Source organism: Truncatella angustata (assembly GCF_020726525.1).
Source record: "Truncatella angustata strain MPI-SDFR-AT-0073 chromosome Unknown BKA67scaffold_4, whole genome shotgun sequence".
Taxonomy (NCBI): Eukaryota; Fungi; Ascomycota; class Sordariomycetes; order Amphisphaeriales; family Sporocadaceae; genus Truncatella; species Truncatella angustata.
Window position 1 is genome coordinate 1,276,966 of NW_025763384.1, and position 18,838 is coordinate 1,295,803.

The 18,838-nt window shown below is 52.8% G+C and overlaps 5 protein-coding genes across 5 annotated transcripts; 4 read left to right on the forward strand and 1 right to left on the reverse strand.

Moving 5' to 3' along the window:
* Nucleotides 1-982: 982 nt before the first annotated feature.
* Nucleotides 983-3,749, forward strand: BKA67DRAFT_269546 (phosphoprotein phosphatase). The gene is made up of 6 exons (XM_046095869.1): nt 983-1,616; nt 1,681-1,743; nt 1,797-1,872; nt 1,921-2,022; nt 2,077-3,427; nt 3,496-3,749. The coding sequence occupies exons 1-6, from the start codon at nt 1,425-1,427 to the stop codon at nt 3,650-3,652; spliced, it is 1,941 nt and encodes a 646-aa protein (XP_045958349.1). The 5' UTR covers nt 983-1,424; the 3' UTR covers nt 3,653-3,749.
* A 4,029-nt stretch (nt 3,750-7,778) lies between these two features.
* BKA67DRAFT_269559 (microtubule associated protein) lies at nt 7,779-10,815 on the forward strand. Its single transcript, XM_046095870.1, has 3 exons — nt 7,779-8,360; nt 8,470-8,737; nt 8,806-10,815. Exons 1-3 carry the CDS (start codon nt 8,250-8,252, stop codon nt 10,728-10,730), a joined length of 2,304 nt encoding a protein of 767 aa, XP_045958350.1. The 5' UTR covers nt 7,779-8,249; the 3' UTR covers nt 10,731-10,815.
* A 699-nt stretch (nt 10,816-11,514) lies between these two features.
* Nucleotides 11,515-14,074, forward strand: BKA67DRAFT_564106 (uncharacterized protein). Its single transcript, XM_046102708.1, has one exon. It carries the CDS (start codon nt 11,818-11,820, stop codon nt 13,927-13,929), a length of 2,112 nt encoding a protein of 703 aa, XP_045958351.1. The 5' UTR covers nt 11,515-11,817; the 3' UTR covers nt 13,930-14,074.
* A 1,193-nt stretch (nt 14,075-15,267) lies between these two features.
* BKA67DRAFT_517805 (uncharacterized protein) lies at nt 15,268-16,887 on the forward strand (the record flags this gene model as incomplete). The annotated part of the gene is made up of 1 exon (XM_046097942.1): nt 15,268-16,887. The coding sequence occupies one exon, from the start codon at nt 15,268-15,270 to the stop codon at nt 16,885-16,887; it is 1,620 nt and encodes a 539-aa protein (XP_045958352.1).
* A 472-nt stretch (nt 16,888-17,359) lies between these two features.
* Nucleotides 17,360-18,589, reverse strand: BKA67DRAFT_535424 (uncharacterized protein; the record flags this gene model as incomplete). The annotated part of the gene is made up of 1 exon (XM_046100012.1): nt 17,360-18,589. The coding sequence occupies one exon, from the start codon at nt 18,587-18,589 to the stop codon at nt 17,360-17,362; it is 1,230 nt and encodes a 409-aa protein (XP_045958353.1).
* Nucleotides 18,590-18,838: the final 249 nt, after the last annotated feature.

Here is an 18,838-nt window from a genome sequence, read left to right on the forward strand (position 1 = left end):
TTACACGACGACTATAACGGTGGAATCAGAGTTGCGAAACATGCAATCCTTATGTAGCAACAATACTTCTTTGCTAGCTCGTGCTGTGCAGATACCAGAACCTCAAACCGCGGTAAGTTTACATTTAGCTGTTGTGGACAACGAGTGAGACCTTCTGGTTGCATCGTTACATTCTTTCTTTTAAGAATATTGGTAGAGACGTATATTTTTATTTACTCACCAAGGTTAGAGCAAGCAAGCTATCGGCACTAAACTCCATGAAACTTGTATTAATTTGAATATTTACCACTTTGACAGCAAGCGCGCCTTATGTCATATTATAACACTGGCTTTTAGCTAAAAGCACGTAACAGATAAAGTCGTTCCCAGGCTTTTCCATATCGTGCCAGGAAGTTAATCGTAACCTCCATGAACGTTTGTGCGCGACTCACACCAGCTCCATAGTATGCCGTCGTGGCGTAGCCACAGACAAGCAAGTCATTATAGTTGACAAAAAGGTTTGGAAAGAGATGTACAAGAGGATAAGTTTTGCGACCAAGTCGATGGATGAGGGTCGCAAGTTCAACACTACATCGATACTTCACAAATGTGCCAATTTGGTCGGCACCTTATATAGACAAATCTTGCCAAGTAAATAACATTCGCTCGTTAGAAAGCCAATGAACGCATCCCACAGCCTCAGAAGCCGAACGTTCGATACTTGCACCTTTGTCTACACAATATGTTATCGATTCTCATTTTCGTGATAGCAGCATGCATGTCGAGTGGCAAGCTGTGTCCATTACGGTACCTGGCAGATAGCCGGCAGTTCGGCAGGGATCTCTGCATAGTACAACGACCTTATGCACGCTAGTTCAAGGCCCTGCTAAGATAGGCAGGTCCCGCGGGCTCTATAGAAGCGCACGTGCTCATTTCACTGATAAACAGCACTTGGAGCCCTGTAGCATATCCTCAAAGCATGGGGTTTGCAGAAACCCCCAGGCGGTCACCGGAAATTGCTGTCCCTCTGTAGATGGCGATTATGCACAACCACGAGCGAAGCCAGGCACCTTTGATTGGCAAGCATCTTGGCTGTGATGATTAACGACCGACGGTTCGCGGAAGTCCTCCTCCACTCTGGGCACTTGTCAGTGACGCCGCATGAGATTTGCGTCCAATATGTGCAGGTTATGGAGTCCAGGAACTTTCCCTTGTCAAACACATGCGGCGGAGGGCGCCCAACCATGGTCTCGGGATAGGAGATAGGCGATGCAGTGTAACCATAAATACTAAAGCTAGTGGGTTGTAAGTATGCGCTCATCAGTTTCTATTCAAATACCAAGCCTCACCCGCATCCCAAGCTTCCGGGTCCTTCTTGGCTTTATCTTGGGTGTCCTTGGTTGTAACGCTACTAATGCTTGATTTGCTGATTGCATCGTACCAAGATGAAGACCACCAACAGCCTAGTCGTCGCGGCCGGCATCATTCCGAGTGTTCTCGCGTGTGGTAGCTGCTACGGGCCAACAAACCATGTTGAACATGTTCGACATGTCAAGCGTATGCAGCCTGGTGTCGCCAATGCCTCGTATGGACCGACGCGCGAGCTCGAATGGGGTCAATTGAACTTCTTACACACCGTAGGTTAATTGCAGGCGAGTTCGGGGTGTGATAGTGAGGTCATGATCTAACACTTCCCCATAGACCGATACGCACGGTTGGCTAGAAGGCCATCTCAAAGAAGGCAACTATGGAGCCGACTGGGGAGTATGCGAAGTCCACTTCGCCGAACTTCGGACTTTTACTAACTCTGTGTGCAGGACTTTGTGTCTTTCTCAACCTATATGAAGCAGAAGGCGAGTGAATTGGGTGTGGACCTGCTACTCGTGGACACTGGTACGTCCCCAAAAACGCGGGAGCCTTGACACAACTGACAACTTCAAGGCGATCTTCATGACGGTGCTGGTCTAAGCGACGCCACCACTCCCGACGGAGAGATATCAAACACTATCTTCGAGAAAATTGATTACGACCTCTTGACGATCGGTAAGCGAACTGAGCGCCTAATCGTCCTCTGATGGCTAATAGAAGCTATAATAGGTAACCATGAGCTATACCTTGCCGAAGTCGCATATCAGACTTTCAATGAGCTTTCAAAGTTTTGGGGTGACAAGTACCTTACCTCCAACGTCCAAATTCTCAACAATGCGACCAATGAGTGGGAATACATTGGTCAACAGTACAAATACTTTACCACCCCGAATGGTGTGCGCATAATGGCGTTTGGTGTCCTCTTCGATTTCACTACCAATGTGAATATTTCCAAGGTCATAAAAGCAAAGGAACTTGTTGCCGAACAGTGGTTTTTGGATGCGGTCAACTTCACTGAGCCCGTGGACCTCTTCCTGGTCCTCGGTCACAACCCTGCACGAGTTGGCAATGACACCGGCAGCACCTTCGGTGTTGTGCACGATGCCATCCGTAACGTCCACGCCAAGACGCCTATTCAGTTCTTTGGTGGCCACAGCCATATTCGCGATTTCGCGGTCCTCGATGAGAGCAGCACATCCATCGAGTCTGGGCGGTACTGTGAGACACTCGGCTGGGTCAGCATGAGCGGCTTCTCCAAGTGTAGCAGTGGATGGCAGGGCGCCAAGAATCCCTCAGGCGTCTCCAACCCTTCGAGAAAGGCAACGACCAACTCTACCTCGCCATACACGTACTCGCGCAGATACCTTGACTGGAACCGTGCCACATTTGATTTCCATGCGTCGGATTCCTTTGATACAGCACTCGGCTTGAATACCACTTCGGCAATTACCGCCTACCGCAACTCGCTCAACCTGGATGAGGTTTCTGGCTGCACGCCACAAAGCTACTGTATGACCTGTGCCGAGTTTAACAGCACGGATAGTATCTACAGTCTTCTCTCAGAGGCCCTCGCCGGTGCGGTCGTGAACGAGACTCGCCAAGACATCCCTCGCTACATCATCGCCAACACGGGCAGCATCCGTTTCGACCTGTACAAGGGCCCGTTTACGTACGATGACTTCTTCATTGTGTCGCCGTTCACCGATATTTTCATGTATGTGCCCGAGGTGCCATGCAGCCTGGCCAGCACCGTGCTCGGCGGCCTCAACCACGCCGGCGCCAGTGAGAAGCGCAGCTTCGGGTACATGCCTGTCGAGCGCGATATCTGCGTCGACCCGATCACGGCTCCCCTGACATCCAGAGACTTGTTTGACCATGCTCATTTCCACAACGCCATCACGCGCCGCCAGGTTGTGGATTTGGTCCCTGGCTACACCACAACCGACGATTTTGGCGAAGATGGTGATGATACCGCGCACAGTTCGATCCCTCACTTCGATGTACCCGATTTCTTCCAGGGCGAAGGTGGTTTTGGTGCCGAGGGATGCACGGGCAACGCCGACTTGATCTTCCTTGACTAGTGAGTTTCTTGTTGCAACCTGAAAATGATTATATGGACGACCCAAGTGCTGACCCGTGATTCTCTAGCATCCAAAGCGACGTCTTGGAAATATTGGGCCCGGACTACAGCGACAGCGATGTTGACTACTATATCAACTCCACCTATAGCACTCGGGATTACTTGCCCCAGTTCGTGCAGACGTCGGAAATCTTCCAATCTGGAATGCCTACTTGTACTACTTAGCTCATCAGCGTGCGTAGCTCGTACAATAATAATATTGTAATGTCTCGATGCATAAATGAGCTGATAGATCGAATTCACTAAGACACTCTGTTTGCACCAGTTGTGGAGTCACATTCAGCATACGATCGTCTTCTATCTTCACAAAAGAAATAATTGAAATTAGTATGACGGTTTGAAGAGCCTATGTACCACCACCACGCTCCAAGCCTACCGGCTCTTCGGATATCAAATCATGACTAGGCGGATTGTCCTTTCCATCTTCGCCGAATTTTTATCGAAGTTACTCATACATGACAAGAATTGCACATCCAAAATGGTGCCCCTAGAGAGATGCATTCATGGTATTTCACCAGTCCGGCTGTCACTAAATTGCGATAGGATTAACCGCTATCAGGTTGATAGTCAACGCGACTCCCTCGTTCTGGACTCCGATCTGCCACTGAAACTCCGTCGCAGAGGGTATCTGCAAAGTAGACTGCATCATTGCCGAGCAGTGGAGCGTATCGTCGTCATTCATGGTGCAGTAGTCCGTCTCCCAGGCGCCGGGCAGCGCGGCGTTGGCCGCCGCGGTGCTGGGGAAGAAGTACTGGTCGTACAGCTGCAGAGCGGGGGTGCCGCCGATCATGGCCCTGAGGCTGCCGTCGGCCGTCGTGAAGGAGCAGTCCGGCTGGATCTGGAATTCCTGGGCTTCTGCCTGCGTCGCGTTGAAGGGCACCGTGAACCCCGACCCGACCGCCGGCTGTAGTTGGGCGAAATGGCCTTCGGCCGCGGCGTTCTGCAGGATGAACGTCCCGCCCATTGAGGCGCAGGGGCCGGTAGCGGCTGCCGTCGGGGATGAGGCAACTGTAGAAGGTAGGTCGGTCAACGTGGGAGCTGCGGCCTCAGCTGTCGCTGCTATGGGCAGAACCGTTGCCGAAGAACTTGAAGCGGTTGTTTCAATCACTGGGAAAGCGTCTGGATCAGCAGAATTCTGCGTTAGAAAGGGTGTGTCAGTCTCGAATGGCGACGCTGCCATATCTGACGTGCTAAATGGATCCCCCAACAAAGGAGCCAGTGTTTTAGATGACGATTCTGGTGCCGCTGCGCCAAATGCGCCCGCTGCAATAGGAGGTTCGCGAAGTCCGGTTGCGCTCTCTGTGCTAGCAAAATCCGTTGGAATAGGATCCACAATCTCGAAAGGCTCGAACGATGTGGTTGCTTCCGTTGGCACAGGATCTGCAAACTGAGCCGCCAGATTTGTGCTTGATGTCTGGGCTGCAACGGGGATCACAGCTCGTAATGTCGAACTTGAACTCGACGTCCTGGTATGAGCCGCTGAAAAGGGTGCACCAGCCTCGGGTGCTGGGAATGCGCTTGATGGTTTTTCATGGGGAGGAGAATCAACTCTGGATGGTGAAGTCGACGCTTTAGTGTTATGAGCGTCTTTTGGGATAGGAGGCGTGTTGTCAACAAACGGGGCAGTGTTCTCTGACGGGGACGCATCAGATGACTCCGTTGGTGTCCATGGTTGGACAGTGACGAATATAGGAGAGATGGCACTAGGTCTTGTCGGAATCTGCTCATGGGACGCTTCAGTGGAATGAGATGAGCCAGGGATATCGGCAGAAGTGCTGACTGATGGGCCTGGTTCCGCTCCTGACAAGGCCGTAGATTCCAGCGATACTGGCGGGTTTCCACCACATTTACTTCTCTTCCTGAGTGATTCGGAACGAAGCTCAGTCTGCGACGATACCAAAGTGCTGATAACAGTAAATGCTTCCTTGCCTCCACACATCTGGCTTGGATCACCGTTGCAAGGTAATGTGCAAACCTCATCAGCCATCTTGATGAACCCCAAGTTAGGACTGCTCCAGCAATGACAATCAGTCCCGTTGGAAACACCAGCAGCCTGATAATCTTTGGCTGCGCAGAACCTGGCGCAGATTTCTTGGGTCATTTCATCATCATTGACGAGAGCCACCTTACTACGCTGTCCCTCCTCGATATGAACTAAGCAGCCATGGTATGACCATCCTTTCGGCAGAGTGTTCGGTGTCTGATCACTTCTCCCGATTGCCAGGCCAGAAACAAACGATGCGAGCACAGCGCATGCGCCGGTGGTGGTCAAAAGCGCATGCATCTTAGTGTGCAATGAGTGGTAAAGGAATGTGACGAAACAAACGTTGGCATGATAGTCCTGAGTATCAGCGTATCTTTGTCTCTTAAACAGCGAGGCAGGTCAGAAGCCTCCTTTCCGAGAAGGTATGCCATCAGTCTCAGAATAAGGTTCGATTTGACGGCTAGGACTGTGACCCGAAAATGATCAAATAGGGCCTTGCCGAGCCGAGCCTTATCGACGAGACGCTTGGAAATCACACGACTTGTAGAGTAAGCCGCTCAGATTAGAACTGATGGCGCCGAAAGGACGTTGCGCCCCATCAAATACGCGGAATCCTTGAAACGTGTGTAATTACTGGCGGCGGGAATTCAACAGTGTGTGAGCATTAAGAACTTGTTTCTCATGCAAAAATGGGCTAGACGATCACCAATGTGTCTTTGTACGGGATATAGATTCGTCATCTTCCATGTCATTCCCGTATTTTCAGTCATGCTGGCCCGGCAATGAATGGCGAATCAAGAGTATTGCTACCTTCAAGACAGCTTTTAAGCATGATCTTAATGCACTCGGTGCACGCACCCACGGTGATGTTGCCGATGGACCGACTCAGGTAACTCATTCAAAACATCAATCCGGCTGCGTTCGAGTAAGCTCTTCTTATGGTCGCTGACCTCACCGGTATCAGCAGGATGCTGCCCATCCTTCTGTCCATCTAGATGGATTTGCTCAGGGTATTTCTCTTAGCGACCACAAGTCGAAACAAGAGCAAAGTTCCTTCGCCACAGATGCGCACCGTAGGCATGGTCGAGGGCATTATCACAACAGGGGCATAGGAATCGTATAAAAGACAACCGAAGCGTGATCTCGAGAAGGCGCCGCCATGCGAACGAACCCCCGTGGAGAGGACAGGTGCTGGTGCGTTCTTCTCGTGCCGCTTTTAAGGTTTGAACTGCATGACCAGCCGGGCCTGGGCAGCCGATCGCAGCTGAATTTTTCTGTGCGTATTCCTCCTTTACCACTTACCTTGCTATAAGATGCCTTGTTATCACGGCTGTCTTATCTCTATCAATTTCAGTGCAGTGTATGGTACCGTCAGCGTTCGATTCGGGCGCACGCCGCTTGCCGATAATCCAGAAAGACTGCCAAGTGCGCCACAGGTTTTGTATATTCTGCCATAACGAGGCATTCCCGACTTGGGGGAGAGGAAACGGTGGTGAAAACGAGTTGATGGCAGCGGTACGGAGTACACACCGGTAGTGCTCATCATTCTGTACTATGTACACCAGGTGGTTTTTACGCAAGGATGACATCCCATGATCAAAACAACCAGATCTGTTGTTTTGATGGCCTGGTGGCAGACCCTTGTACGAAATACATAGTACTCCTCACCTCCCGGTAGGTTTAGAGCTGGTAAACACAGGTAACCTAGTTGCTTTTCCATGCGCCTCTTCTGAAATGCCATGGCAAACCTACTTTCAGATCGGAGCTGGATCTCCAAGTCCCCGCCGTAAAGCATCACGACTGGATCCTGTCCAAGGCATCCAGTTCTCCGTATAATTATGGAGTTGGCAGGACAAGTTCTCCAGCGGGAAACAAAATGAGACCAGTTTGGGAAGCAAGGGAGTACGTGATTGGGCGGGTTTGCGACGAGAAGTTGGGACGGATGGCGCTATCTGCCCAGATTATCTTGGTGGGAACAGCGGGGTAACTGGACCCAAGCAGGGGCACAAGCTACTGTAGCAGTGAAACGATGCAAGTCACCACAGTAGTCCCTGCTGATGCAAGCTGATGCTTGCTCTAAAATAAGCCGGAAACCCCACTAATCGACCGCGTTGCCATGGTGATGTCTCTCCTTGGGTTGTGCGACAATCCACGCTCGTCCTGGAGAGGCGGAAGGGCTGAGGCGAAGAAAAATAATACGCCGAAATGCTCAGAATGCAGCATAGGATCAGATTGTTGATCTACCATAAGCTCGCTCGTCTTCCCCTCCATCGACCGAGTCTTGCACAACCCATCTGTTTCCACCGGAATAGCCTCACATTCTTTTCACATTTTGGTCGCAATCACCCCGTCTGCATTGGGAAAGTTGATTTGTTTTAGGGCCGCTCGCTTCAGCTTGGAGATGCATCAACAAAGCCCATCATCAATATCCTCCTGACATCTCCGAACGTTAGCCCTGGCATTTGCTTCCCTCCCCCTGATCGCCCGTAGACACGGCAAACACCACGACTTGCACCGCGCCATTGAACAACTGCCACTCCCATCAACCGACACTTTCCCCACGCAATGATCTGATGACTGCACGAGAACGAACCCCAAAGCATTTGAAGTAGAAGTTTGGCACTCCTTGGACGCCCATCTACATCTACGTCGACATAGACATCCACTTTATCTACCGGCCGCCCCGCAGCGCAACAGGCGATCACTTATATTGACCATCCTAGTGCGCATCGCCAGCTGCACCTGCATTTGCACCTGCACGCGCAAACGGCACTCGAAATGGACGCCAGTTACCTTTCCAAGCAGGTCAACACCATTATTGGCCAGCTGCATGGGCTCTTTGACGAGATTGGTGTGCCCAACCATGATCGCGAAACCCGGGAGGCAGAGGTATGTGATATGTCCTGCTGCCCAACCCCCGCGTGGATATGATATGCAGTCTACTGCAAGTCATTCTGCTTATATGTGCATTGCGTACTAACCCCTATCGTGCCGTCAGCTGTTCTCAGCTCTGTCCGAGACCTTAAACAACCAAGTCAAGCATGTCGCCGAAGAGAAGAAGGACCTGCTCGACGAGGCAAACCGCATCATCACCGCCATTCGTCAGATGGAACAGTCACTGGACGACACCAAGTCACAGCGCAACCATCGGTCCGACAACGACACCCTCAAGATCACTTTTCCTCTTACACGATGCCTGACTACCCTGAAGGAGAAGCATATTCAAATCAGCAGGCTGCACCGCGAACGCTTCGAGCAAGTCAAGAGTGCGTCTAGATCCTCCCCGGCCTAATCTTCGCAATGCCGACCCCGTGCTAACTTCATGCTGCCACAGAACTTGTCCTAGCGCTCGAGTCGTATTCATCACATCTCGAGCCCACCTTCGTCAAGATCGCTCTTCCTCCGACGGGACCCAACCAGTCGCTTCCTCCCACTTTCGATCTCTCGCCATCATATGTAGACAGACTGGATGACGAATTTACAAGGGTATATGAGGAGTACACCCGACGAATCGCCACCGTCAAGGCCTTCTCCGAGCACATCATTTCCCTCTGGGCTGAGCTCGGAACTCCCCAAGCTCAGACTGACGCCGCCATCGTCAAGTACTACCGCGACTCGCCCGAACAGCTTGGCTTGCACGAGGAGGATCTCGCCAGGCTCAGGGGCAAGAGAGACAGGTTGGTCGACGAGAAGAAGAATCGAGAGAAGCGGCTCAGGGACCTGAAGACCGCCGTGGAGGCACTCTGGGTGAAGCTCGGCGTTGATGAATCAGAATCCAAGTCCTTCTTGAACAGCAACCGGGGCTGTGGTGTGCGGCAGATTAACGAGTTCGAGGACGAATTGGCCCGGCTGAACGACTTGAAGCGACAAAATCTCCACCTGTTTGTAGAGGATGCTCGCGACAAGCTGCAAGGCCTCTGGGACGCGCTCTATTTCTCTGAAGACGAGATGCTCGACTTCACCCCCGCCTTCTCAGACGTCTACAGTGATGCCTTGCTCGAGGCGCACGACCGCGAGATTGCTCGATTGGAAGCACTAAGGGAGCAACGTGCACCAACATTGGCGCTGGTCGAAAAACACCGTTCCCTCATACAGGAGCGCGATGACCTGCAAGCCTCAAGTCAGGATGCTTCGCGTCTTATGATGCGTGGCCAAAAGGGTGAGAAGCGCGATCCCGGTAAGCTTCTCAGAGAAGAGAAGATGCGTAAGCGGATAACAAAAGAATTGCCCAAGGTGGCAGCGGAGCTTCGCAAGGCCCTTGAGAGATGGGAGGATGAATATGGCCGACCATTTTTGGTTCACGGCGACAGATACCTCGACATTTTAGAGGAGAGCGAGACTAGATCCGCACCTCCGAGATCCAAAACACCTGCTGGTCCTCCCCCGTCTACGACCAAGAAACCTTCTACGCTGAGCAGGACAGACAGCACCGTGAGCAGGACAGACAGTACATTGAGCAGGACAGACAGTACCTTGAGCAGGGCAAACAGTGTTGTCAGCCGAACCGGAACCCTCTCGAGGCCCAAGACTCCAGCTCCCACCATCAATGGTACGGGTACGCTCAAGAGGGGTCAGATACCGGTCCAAGTGACAAATGGAAGCGCAAGTCCTTCGAGACTGCCGCAACGCGCACCCCTTTCGAATCTCAAGCATGGTAATAACTCTCCTGAAAGGGCCAGGCCAGAGTCTCGCGCCGCTGGAGGTGGCACAATGCGTGGTGCACCTGCCTTGATGCGAGCCCCCCCTCCCAAGATGAGAGAGCTTGCGCCGGCACCACAGTTGGAAACACCGGTCAATCCTTATAAGGGTACTGGCTTAGGATCCAGCGCATTCGTCCGGCCTATAGAGCCAGAAGACGTATATGATGATCAATATTCAGACCAGACACACAGTCGTCAATACAGCAACGAGTCCTACGACTCGCGCGCATCGGTACGCCAAGTAGGACGTCCTGGCTATCCACAAGCGCCCCCACCAAGACAAATATCTAACACATCAACGGCTGTTTCTGGCTCTGAGAACTGGGAGACGTACGACGATGTCTCAGAACCTGAGGAAGATGTCTCGGATGCATATTATGCCAAAGTGCGCGCCGCACGAAACAAGCGCTTCACTCCTGAAGATCCATACTCGCGCCTGCAGTCTAGCCAGACCAAGCGCATGAGAGCAATCCCACCGGCAATGGGTGCCGGCACGGTGGACATGGAAGGAAACCGAATGATTTCCGGAAGTGAGTGGACTGATGAGGATGCTTTCTAAACGCTCTTTCCGAACAAGATATTTTCTGGATGAATCATGAATTTCAGGATGTCATGTTTGACGCATTCCCACGTGTTTAATTCGTGGCAAAAAGAATTTGGGTGTATTCCCAGCGCGGCGTCCTCAGGGTCGGCGTCTACGCGAGCCAGTTTCTTAATTGTTTTTATTCCTTAAATCTTTTTCTCTTCTTCTGCTTTTTCCTGAGTATACACCTGGGTTGCTCTCTTCTTGTACCCATTTACTGCATAGCATCTTGTCCGCGGCAAGGCAATGAGAGAGCTATCCGCTTCGGCTGATTGGACTGGGTCTATGAAAGTCGAAAGCACTCGCCAGGGCTCACACTCAGCTCTGGCATGTTTTCTTTGTACACGACAATTGTATGTATGGAAATTCTCAAAATATAATACTGGGTGGTCAGCGGAGGAATGGACGACGATACCATAAGACTGAAGGAGTCTGCATTGCGGCGTCTGGCTCGGCGTTGTGGCACATGACAACTGTTTTTCTAGATGCTTATTTACGTATGACGAAAAGACGTCAATTGATAATCTTGTACGCCGAAGCCGTTCTAGTGATGCAACCATACAGGGTCCGTGCAAATGATGAAGCCGTACAAAGCTCATGAATATGTATCCGGCAAAGGCGGCGCTTGTGCTTGGGGGTCCTCTCCGTGGCAGTGGATCAAAAACAGTCGCGCTAAACTGCGTGGCTTGGCATTACAAGTACATAATCCGTGCTGTCAGCTGCTATAAGCTACATAACCTAGTCAGTTAAGTTAGTTAAACGTACCGTGTTCGCGCTTCCGGCTCAACCGCCCAGAGATTTGGTGTGTCTCAGCCTTGCTGTGAATGCTACCCTGCCTACTGCCTACCAGGTTAAGTTGCTCCGTACGGATCCGTACGAGGGATCCAACCAAGGATATTCGTCAGCTGCCGACTTTCTCACAAGTTGACGTTGGCTGACTTTGGGCTCGCCTCCTTTTGCCAACATCATTCAAGTCCTTGTTACAAGAGCTCAGGTTAGATGATTTCGATACCTACCCTACAGCAGGCTATCTTCCGGCGATCGACGCCAAACCCGCATCTCCATGCAGCGGCCAGGGACCCCTAATAACCCCGGTCGACGCCTTCCGAACTCTTCGCCCGCCCATAATCACAATCTCAGCGATGGCTCCGCGTACCAGACGGCCCTGAGGGGCGCCTCCCTTGCCTTCCAGAGGACTGGCCCATCGCCAAGTGCAAGTCCCAATGCACTTGCGAATGCTTCCAAGAACAATGGCGCATTGCTCGCAGCTACCCGGATAAGCCGTCAGGCGACCGGCAACAGCGTGTATGATGGAAGCCACAGCCATGCTCATGGCACGCCAATTGATCATGGCTCTGTCAGCCAACGGCTCGTCCAGCTCCAGCCTGGGAGTCCGCAAGACAACAACGCTTTGCTTAAACCGCTCGGCCGGCCTAATATGAATATGGCAAACGACCCTCGGACAACCTCGTTCATAGCTGCGACTCTTGCGGCCAGTCGTTCTGCAAGTCCGAGTCCGAGTCAGCTGCCACATGTGCACCTATACGGCCAGCAGAAGGCCACGAAACCGAGACGGAAGAACAGCGCCGCAAGCTCGGTGACGAGCCTGGATTTGGCAACAGACACGAGGCCCATTCCGCCGACGAATGCTCTGATCTCCATGTTCGAGAAGAGTCCCGACGCCAATCGCAGCAGCAACACTAAAGATCCTGTCAAAAAGGCGCCCAAGCTATTGCGACCTTTCACCCCGCCTAGAGCTACAAGTCCCAGGAAACCAGAATCATCTCCCTCGAGATTGACGAACGCGGTATTTTGCGAGCAAACGGCATCACCCTCAGCATCTGCCTTGGATCTCAAGAAGGATGCATCGCAGCAGAGCCGTGCCGTGAATCCGGAGTCAAAGAAGAGGCCGCCCGCACCGCCAACGGCCACGGGGCCACGGGTAGAGACAAGCTCAACAGTAGAGCCTATGAAGATTACAGGGAAGAAAGTACTTAAATCTCGTGCTATCACGCCGCCTCGACCCATTAGCACATCATCCACAGTCATCCTTTCGCCGCAGCCTCGGAGGGCAGCATCGCATAAGATGGTACGGCCCCAGGCGTTGCCGGAGAAGAGTACTGAAAGGCCACGCGAAAAGCCGCCGCCCCCAGCACTCAAGCCGAAACCAAGATCAAGGCCTCAATCCATGCATGAGCCGCAGAAGCCGTTCATAGCATCCCCGGCTGAATCGAAAGCAGCACCTCGGGAGCAATCACGCAGGCCGTCGACTGCATCTTCTGTTGACACTTTCGTATCTGCATCCTCAGTACAGACTGTACATCACTCCCCTGAAAGAGGCCGCTCACCTCCTAAACCAACCCCAGCGTCACCTCCTAAGCTACCCCGTAGGACACGGCCAACTTCAGCGCAAAGCATGCCTCCTGAGCAGAACCCAATGCGAAGAAACCCTGTACCGCCACCACCGCGTCGTGCGGCGCACCGCGCCTCCAACTTGGAGCTGAAATCATTGACTGCTGCGACTATGGCCGGTATCCTTGCGTCTTCTCGCGCTCCACCATCCAACAGCGTCTCGTCATCCCCAAGGCCTCCTTCTCTTCCACCACCTAGGAAGCGTACACCACACATGCGCCAAACGCTGAGAAAACCGCCCTCGAGCTCGGATGACGAGGAAAGTAAGTGGAAGGCACGCCACAAGACCAAACCGCTTCAGAGCAAAAAGAAGCATACCCACCACGAGGGCTCGCGTCGGCGCTGGCGCGAGGAGATCACACCCAGGGAGAGAAAACGCTATGAGGGCCTTTGGGCGAGCAATCGAGGATATCTCCTAACTGCCGAGATGGATGCTTCAGGCATGGGCGAAACGCCACCCCGGACTACTCCCAGTCCGGGGACAAGCGATGGTGATGTTGTTGTCAATGTCGTTGTAAGGGACATATGGTCACGAAGCAGACTGCCTATGGACGAGCTGATGGAGGTTTGGGACCTGGTAGATCGGACCGGAAGAGGTTCTCTGGACAAGACCGAGTTCGTCGTCGGCATGTGGCTTATTGATCAGAGACTTCGCGGAAGGAAAATACCTGCCAAGGTCATGGATAGCGTATGGGCGAGTGCTAGGGGAGTCTCGGTGAAGGGCCCGCCAAAAGAAAAGAATAAGGTCAAGCATAGGCATTGAAGGCTCGTTTGACTGAGCAGTGTCAGAGGCAGGAATGAGAAGTTTTTAGCGATTACGTTATGTATGGAGGAGGAAATACCATCGGATGAACGGTCATCCGGATCAGTGTTTGCAAAGATACCAATTGAATCATTTTTGCTCTTGATCAAGCCCGAAGCGCTTACTCGTCGATGGTCTCCCTACATGCTGCCCTTTCTGGCTTTCGAAACTGTACAAAAGAGTACGAGGTAATGTTCTGTGCTATGTACACCTTGGGGTCGGTAGGTTTACTGTGGCTCAATCACGACTTGTCATTGCAATGTTTTCGCCGGTCTTGTTAATATGAAGCCGCAGTACACATCAGCCGTCTCTGTTTTTGTACGGTTTCGTTTGTCAAGTCCCAGTATGCTGCTACGAGCGAGTTTGAGATTGAGTTCGAGCTGTAGGTTTAACGAGCTCAATAGCGGGAAGGTCGCTGTTTCGTACTATGGGGTTTGCATTGGAACGCTCTCATTCACCTTCATGGCTTCCTCAAAGGCTAATGAATTCAACTAGCTGGACTTATTGAAGAACAGGCAGACTGGAACTTTCGGGAGACAGCTGAGATTCTTACTCGAACCTAATTCTACGTGAATCCAGCTACGCTTTCCTAGAATGTTGGCTTTGGTAACTGATGCATCGTCCGAGACATACCGCAAGCTTCAGGCTTACTCATCCAAATGGCTTGCAGAACGGAATAAGCCATTGGCGCACGAACGAACGTGTGCCCATCCTGCAGAAATTCTACGCCATGTGTATGATCTACCGCAGAACTGCTGTGCGCTGTTCAGCTGAACCCAAGCAATTCTGCTACCCCAATCTGGCGGAACAGCTCCGCCTCTATTTCATAACGTGAGAGCCTACATCGTACAATATAAAGTATACGTCCCTACGTAGTACGGGTATCCTAGACTGTGATGTCACATTCCAGAGAACGACGCAGCTGAATGAACACATTCTAGACGGGACTGGATAGGCCCTCGTGCGTACAATGCCAATGACCAGTCATCGAGCTGCAATCAAACCAGACAGCTCTTTTGGCTCCCCAGGAATGTCGCCACAGATGTTTAAATTATCTGGTCCCGGTTATCGAGACTTGACAAATGTCAGAACTCGACATTAGACTCGACTGTAAACTTTGGGCCCAGAATCGTGCATTTTCCATTCATATACCAGGAAGTGTGGAATGCTTACTGGCACGCCACTTCTATAAAGGCTGCCACACATCCAGTTCGAGGCCTGCCTCATTCTTCCAACTCACTTTACAGCTTCATTCCAGTCGCTCTATTCAATATCCCATCGTCATAAATAATTGCTCTGATGGCACGTGTACGTTACTCGTTGCAAGAGCTGCAGGCTCAGTACAATGGCGGCAACCTAGCACCTTTGGAAAAGGTTATACGTGCTTTCAAAGGCATACAATCTCTTCCTTGGGGTGACAAAAACTCCTTTTTCTTGATTGGAGGGTATCATGGAGAGCCTTTCCACGACCCAGACTGGCCCGGGCCGGCTCCAGACACGTACTGGGGCGGGTATTGCAACCACTACAACGTTCTCTTCCCGACCTGGCACCGAGCTTACATGCTCCGTCTGGAAAATGCCATGCGAGCCATAGCAGGTTGCGAGGATGTGACGCTGCCGTTCTGGGACGAGTGCTTGGACTACAACACGGATACTCCCATCCCCGCAGTCTTGACTTCTCCCACCTTCGTTCTTGATGGGGAGGTCATCAACAATCCTCTGTATTCTTATACCTTGCCTCAGCAATTGAACGATGCCACAGGCCAGGACAATCGCTACACCAAGCACATTGGCTATGAGACTGTCCGCTTCCCACTATCGGGGCTGGTCGGAACGGAGATAGACCGGGTGCAGACTGAGCTCCATAACTCGAAGTTCAAGGATCCAGCATCGAACACAGTTATACTCAACACCAACGTCAAGAACTGGCTCAGCGGAGAGGTTGTGATTCCCGACGATGATCCCAAAAACCCGACGCCAAAGCCCGACATATTCTCCGTGTTTTCCCTTTTCAAACAGTGTCTTAACGCCCCCAACTACACGGTCTTCTCGAACAAGCAGTCTGCAACACAATGGGTCATAGACAGCGGCAGCAAAGACAAGTACTTTGTGGTCTCTCTCGAGCAACCACACAACTCCATCCATCTCGCACTCGGCGGGTTCTACCAGAAAGGCGTCTACGACGCCGATCCGATCCTCGGCGCCAACGGCGACATTGCGGAAAACAACACCGACGGTCTGGACCCCATCTTCTTCATGCACCACTGCTATATCGACTATGCCTTCTGGACATGGCAGAAGAAATGGGGCAAGACGGCAAAGGGCAGCTTGGATGTGATATCGGGCTACCCCGGCACCAACAGCTCCGACCCGATGACCTCGCCGACCCCTAACATTCCGCCCAACACCGATCTGACGCCGCAGACACCACTGGCTCCCTTCTCGAAGGACGATGGCACATATTACACATCTGACGATGTCACCGACATCGAGAACGACCTGGGCTACACGTACGGGCGCGGGTCGTTGGATCCCGTGCTTTCCGCCCCGGAGGCGATGGCTCCCGACCCGGCGATCGAGCGGCCCGAGAGGTTGATCCAGGCCACCGGCATCAACCGTGCTCAGTACCCCGGATCGTTCGTCGTGCGCACGTACGCCAAGCTGCCCTCCGGCCAGAAGATCGAGATCGGCAGGGAGGCCATCCTCAGCCGCTGGGACGTCAAGCGGTGTGCCAACTGCCAGGTCTCGCTCCCCGTGGAGGCTCTCACGCCTCTGACCGGTCCCTTGATCGAGATACTGAGGTCAAGGGGCGTCGACATCGACAAGGATTTCAAGGTCGAGGTGCACTCTCATCATGACTACCATCTGACTGCTCCTCTCATCGGAGACGGGGATGGACCAGGGTTCCTAGTCATTTAGGTTAGGTCAGTTGTCTTTCAGCACTTGGAAGATATGGGCAAAGAAAATATTACAGTAGCATAGTGTTAATCTTTCCAGATCTAAGACAACAAGTTAAATGTCTAAGTTAACCATCTTTTTTTTTTTAACCTCCGGAACGGGGTTCTTTTGTGTCATCCTTAAGTCGGCTCGGTCTTTTTATCCATATTCTTGTTTTATTCTTCTATTTCATCCTTCTCACGGCACCCGTATTAGTCCTCGGCGTATTACGTCTCCCCTCATCCGCCCAACAAAGCCCACCGTTAGCTCGTTATCTGTATCTGTATCTCACCTGTGCACGTCAACGTCATCATCCCCCAACACTCGACCAACCCACTCACCACTTTAATAACACAACACGGGTTCCTCGTCCCCAAACCCCAACGCCACCTCCTGCAAAATCGCCGCCTCGCTCTCCAGCCCCAGGTCGGCCAGGAGATCAAAAGCGTCATACTCACTCCCGCCCAGAGCACACTTCGTGACCACGTGCCAGTACGTCTCCAGGCTTACCTCGCAAGCCCACTCGCACATCCTCACCGAGACCTGCGCCCAGGTGGCCGCGACGCTGCCGTCCAGCGTGGCCGCCGGCTGCCGGAATTCGATCGTGCGCTTGCTGCCGCGCTCCTGGTACCCCCCGTTGCGGTAGTGGGCAAAGTTGTACGCGGGGCGGGAGCTCGCCTACGGTGCGGGGGTCGGTGCAGCGCAGCAGCTCGCGGACGGCGGCGGGGACCTCGACGATGTCGATCGCCTGCGCCGGCTCCTGGGCCTGGCCGCTCAGCTCCGGGAACGCGTCGATGAGGTCCGGGACGAGGCCCCCTATCTGCATTGGGAACTTTGGGGGGCGAGCGTAGCCGCCGAGTTCGCCGCGGGGGATCTTTCGGACGAAGAGCGGAGATGGCGCGCTGGGCCCCGTCGTGCTCCGGGGCGGCGTCTCGACGGCCTGGCTGTCGTCGTGCCACCTGTTGACCGTCTCGATCATCTCGGCGCGCACGCCGCGCGACACGTACGAGTACAGCCGGTTGCTCCGGCAGCTTGCGTTCTCCCGCCTGTCCGCGGGGTGCAGCCCGGCCAGCAGCTCGTCGGCGGCGTAGCACAGCCCCGCGACGCGGCGCAGCTCGTGGAGCGACAGCCAGCGCCCGCCGCGGCCGACGTGGATGTGTAGGCCTGTGAGCTCGGCCGCGAGGAACCAGTACCTTCGGTCGAGGTAGTCGGAAACCTCGCGGACATGATGGAACGCCGCCTCGCTTGCGTACAGGGGTGGCGAGACGAATTCTATGCCCTCGAGGAGATATCCTTCGTACTTTTCGAGCATGTCAGTGGGGAACAGCAGGTATTCGAGTGTGGTCATCCATCGTGTGTACCTGGTCAACGGGTCGTCCTTGGGCTTCCAGTGCAGACTTTGTTCGAGCGCTGACAAGGGCGGCCTTGTGACCACGCTCCCCGCAGGGACCGGAACGGCTTCATTGATTTCGTCCGTCAGCTTGTCGAGCAGAGCTGGTATGTGCCTCTCCAGGTATGCCGTTCTCTCATACGATAGAGTCAGAGTCCTGTCTGCAGCTGGTGTTACCAGAGGTGTTCTTGAATGGCCTTTAGACACGGACGTGTCCAAGGGTGTACTTCCTTCTACCTGAACGACAGCCACCCGTTCCTGCTCGACACCGAAACTCCATTTGTCTTGCGTCATTATGCCGTTAGGAGATGTCACCTGAGACTTTTCTTTTTTTGCTGATGATTATTAGGGTGACTTGATAATGCCAGTTGACTATGTGTTTTTGTGGCCATTCTGAGCCGATTCTCTCTTTCCTCTTATATGCACGGTAATTCTGATTCACAAACTTTGGAAGTCAATGACTTTGTGTGGAACAAAGAAGCATATTTTCTACAACGTGCTGAAACAATAAGTGACGAGGAACATGTCTATGAGCTAACAATT

What these genes read in the sequence shown, in the direction of transcription:
- BKA67DRAFT_269559 (XM_046095870.1), top strand. Translation starts at nt 8,250, where the DNA reads ATGGACGCCAGTTACCTTTCCAAGCAGGTCAACACCATTATTGGCCAG. An exon ending in GCGAAACCCGGGAGGCAGAG is followed by an intron (nt 8,361 to 8,469) that starts GTATGTGATATG and finishes TCGTGCCGTCAG; the next exon opens with CTGTTCTCAGCTCTGTCCGA. An exon ending in ACGCTTCGAGCAAGTCAAGA is followed by an intron (nt 8,738 to 8,805) that starts GTGCGTCTAGAT and finishes ATGCTGCCACAG; the next exon opens with AACTTGTCCTAGCGCTCGAG.
- BKA67DRAFT_564106 (XM_046102708.1), top strand. Translation starts at nt 11,818, where the DNA reads ATGCAGCGGCCAGGGACCCCTAATAACCCCGGTCGACGCCTTCCGAAC.
- BKA67DRAFT_269546 (XM_046095869.1), top strand. Translation starts at nt 1,425, where the DNA reads ATGAAGACCACCAACAGCCTAGTCGTCGCGGCCGGCATCATTCCGAGT. An exon ending in ACTATGGAGCCGACTGGGGA is followed by an intron (nt 1,744 to 1,796) that starts GTATGCGAAGTC and finishes CTCTGTGTGCAG; the next exon opens with GACTTTGTGTCTTTCTCAAC. An exon ending in GACTTGATCTTCCTTGACTA is followed by an intron (nt 3,428 to 3,495) that starts GTGAGTTTCTTG and finishes GTGATTCTCTAG; the next exon opens with CATCCAAAGCGACGTCTTGG.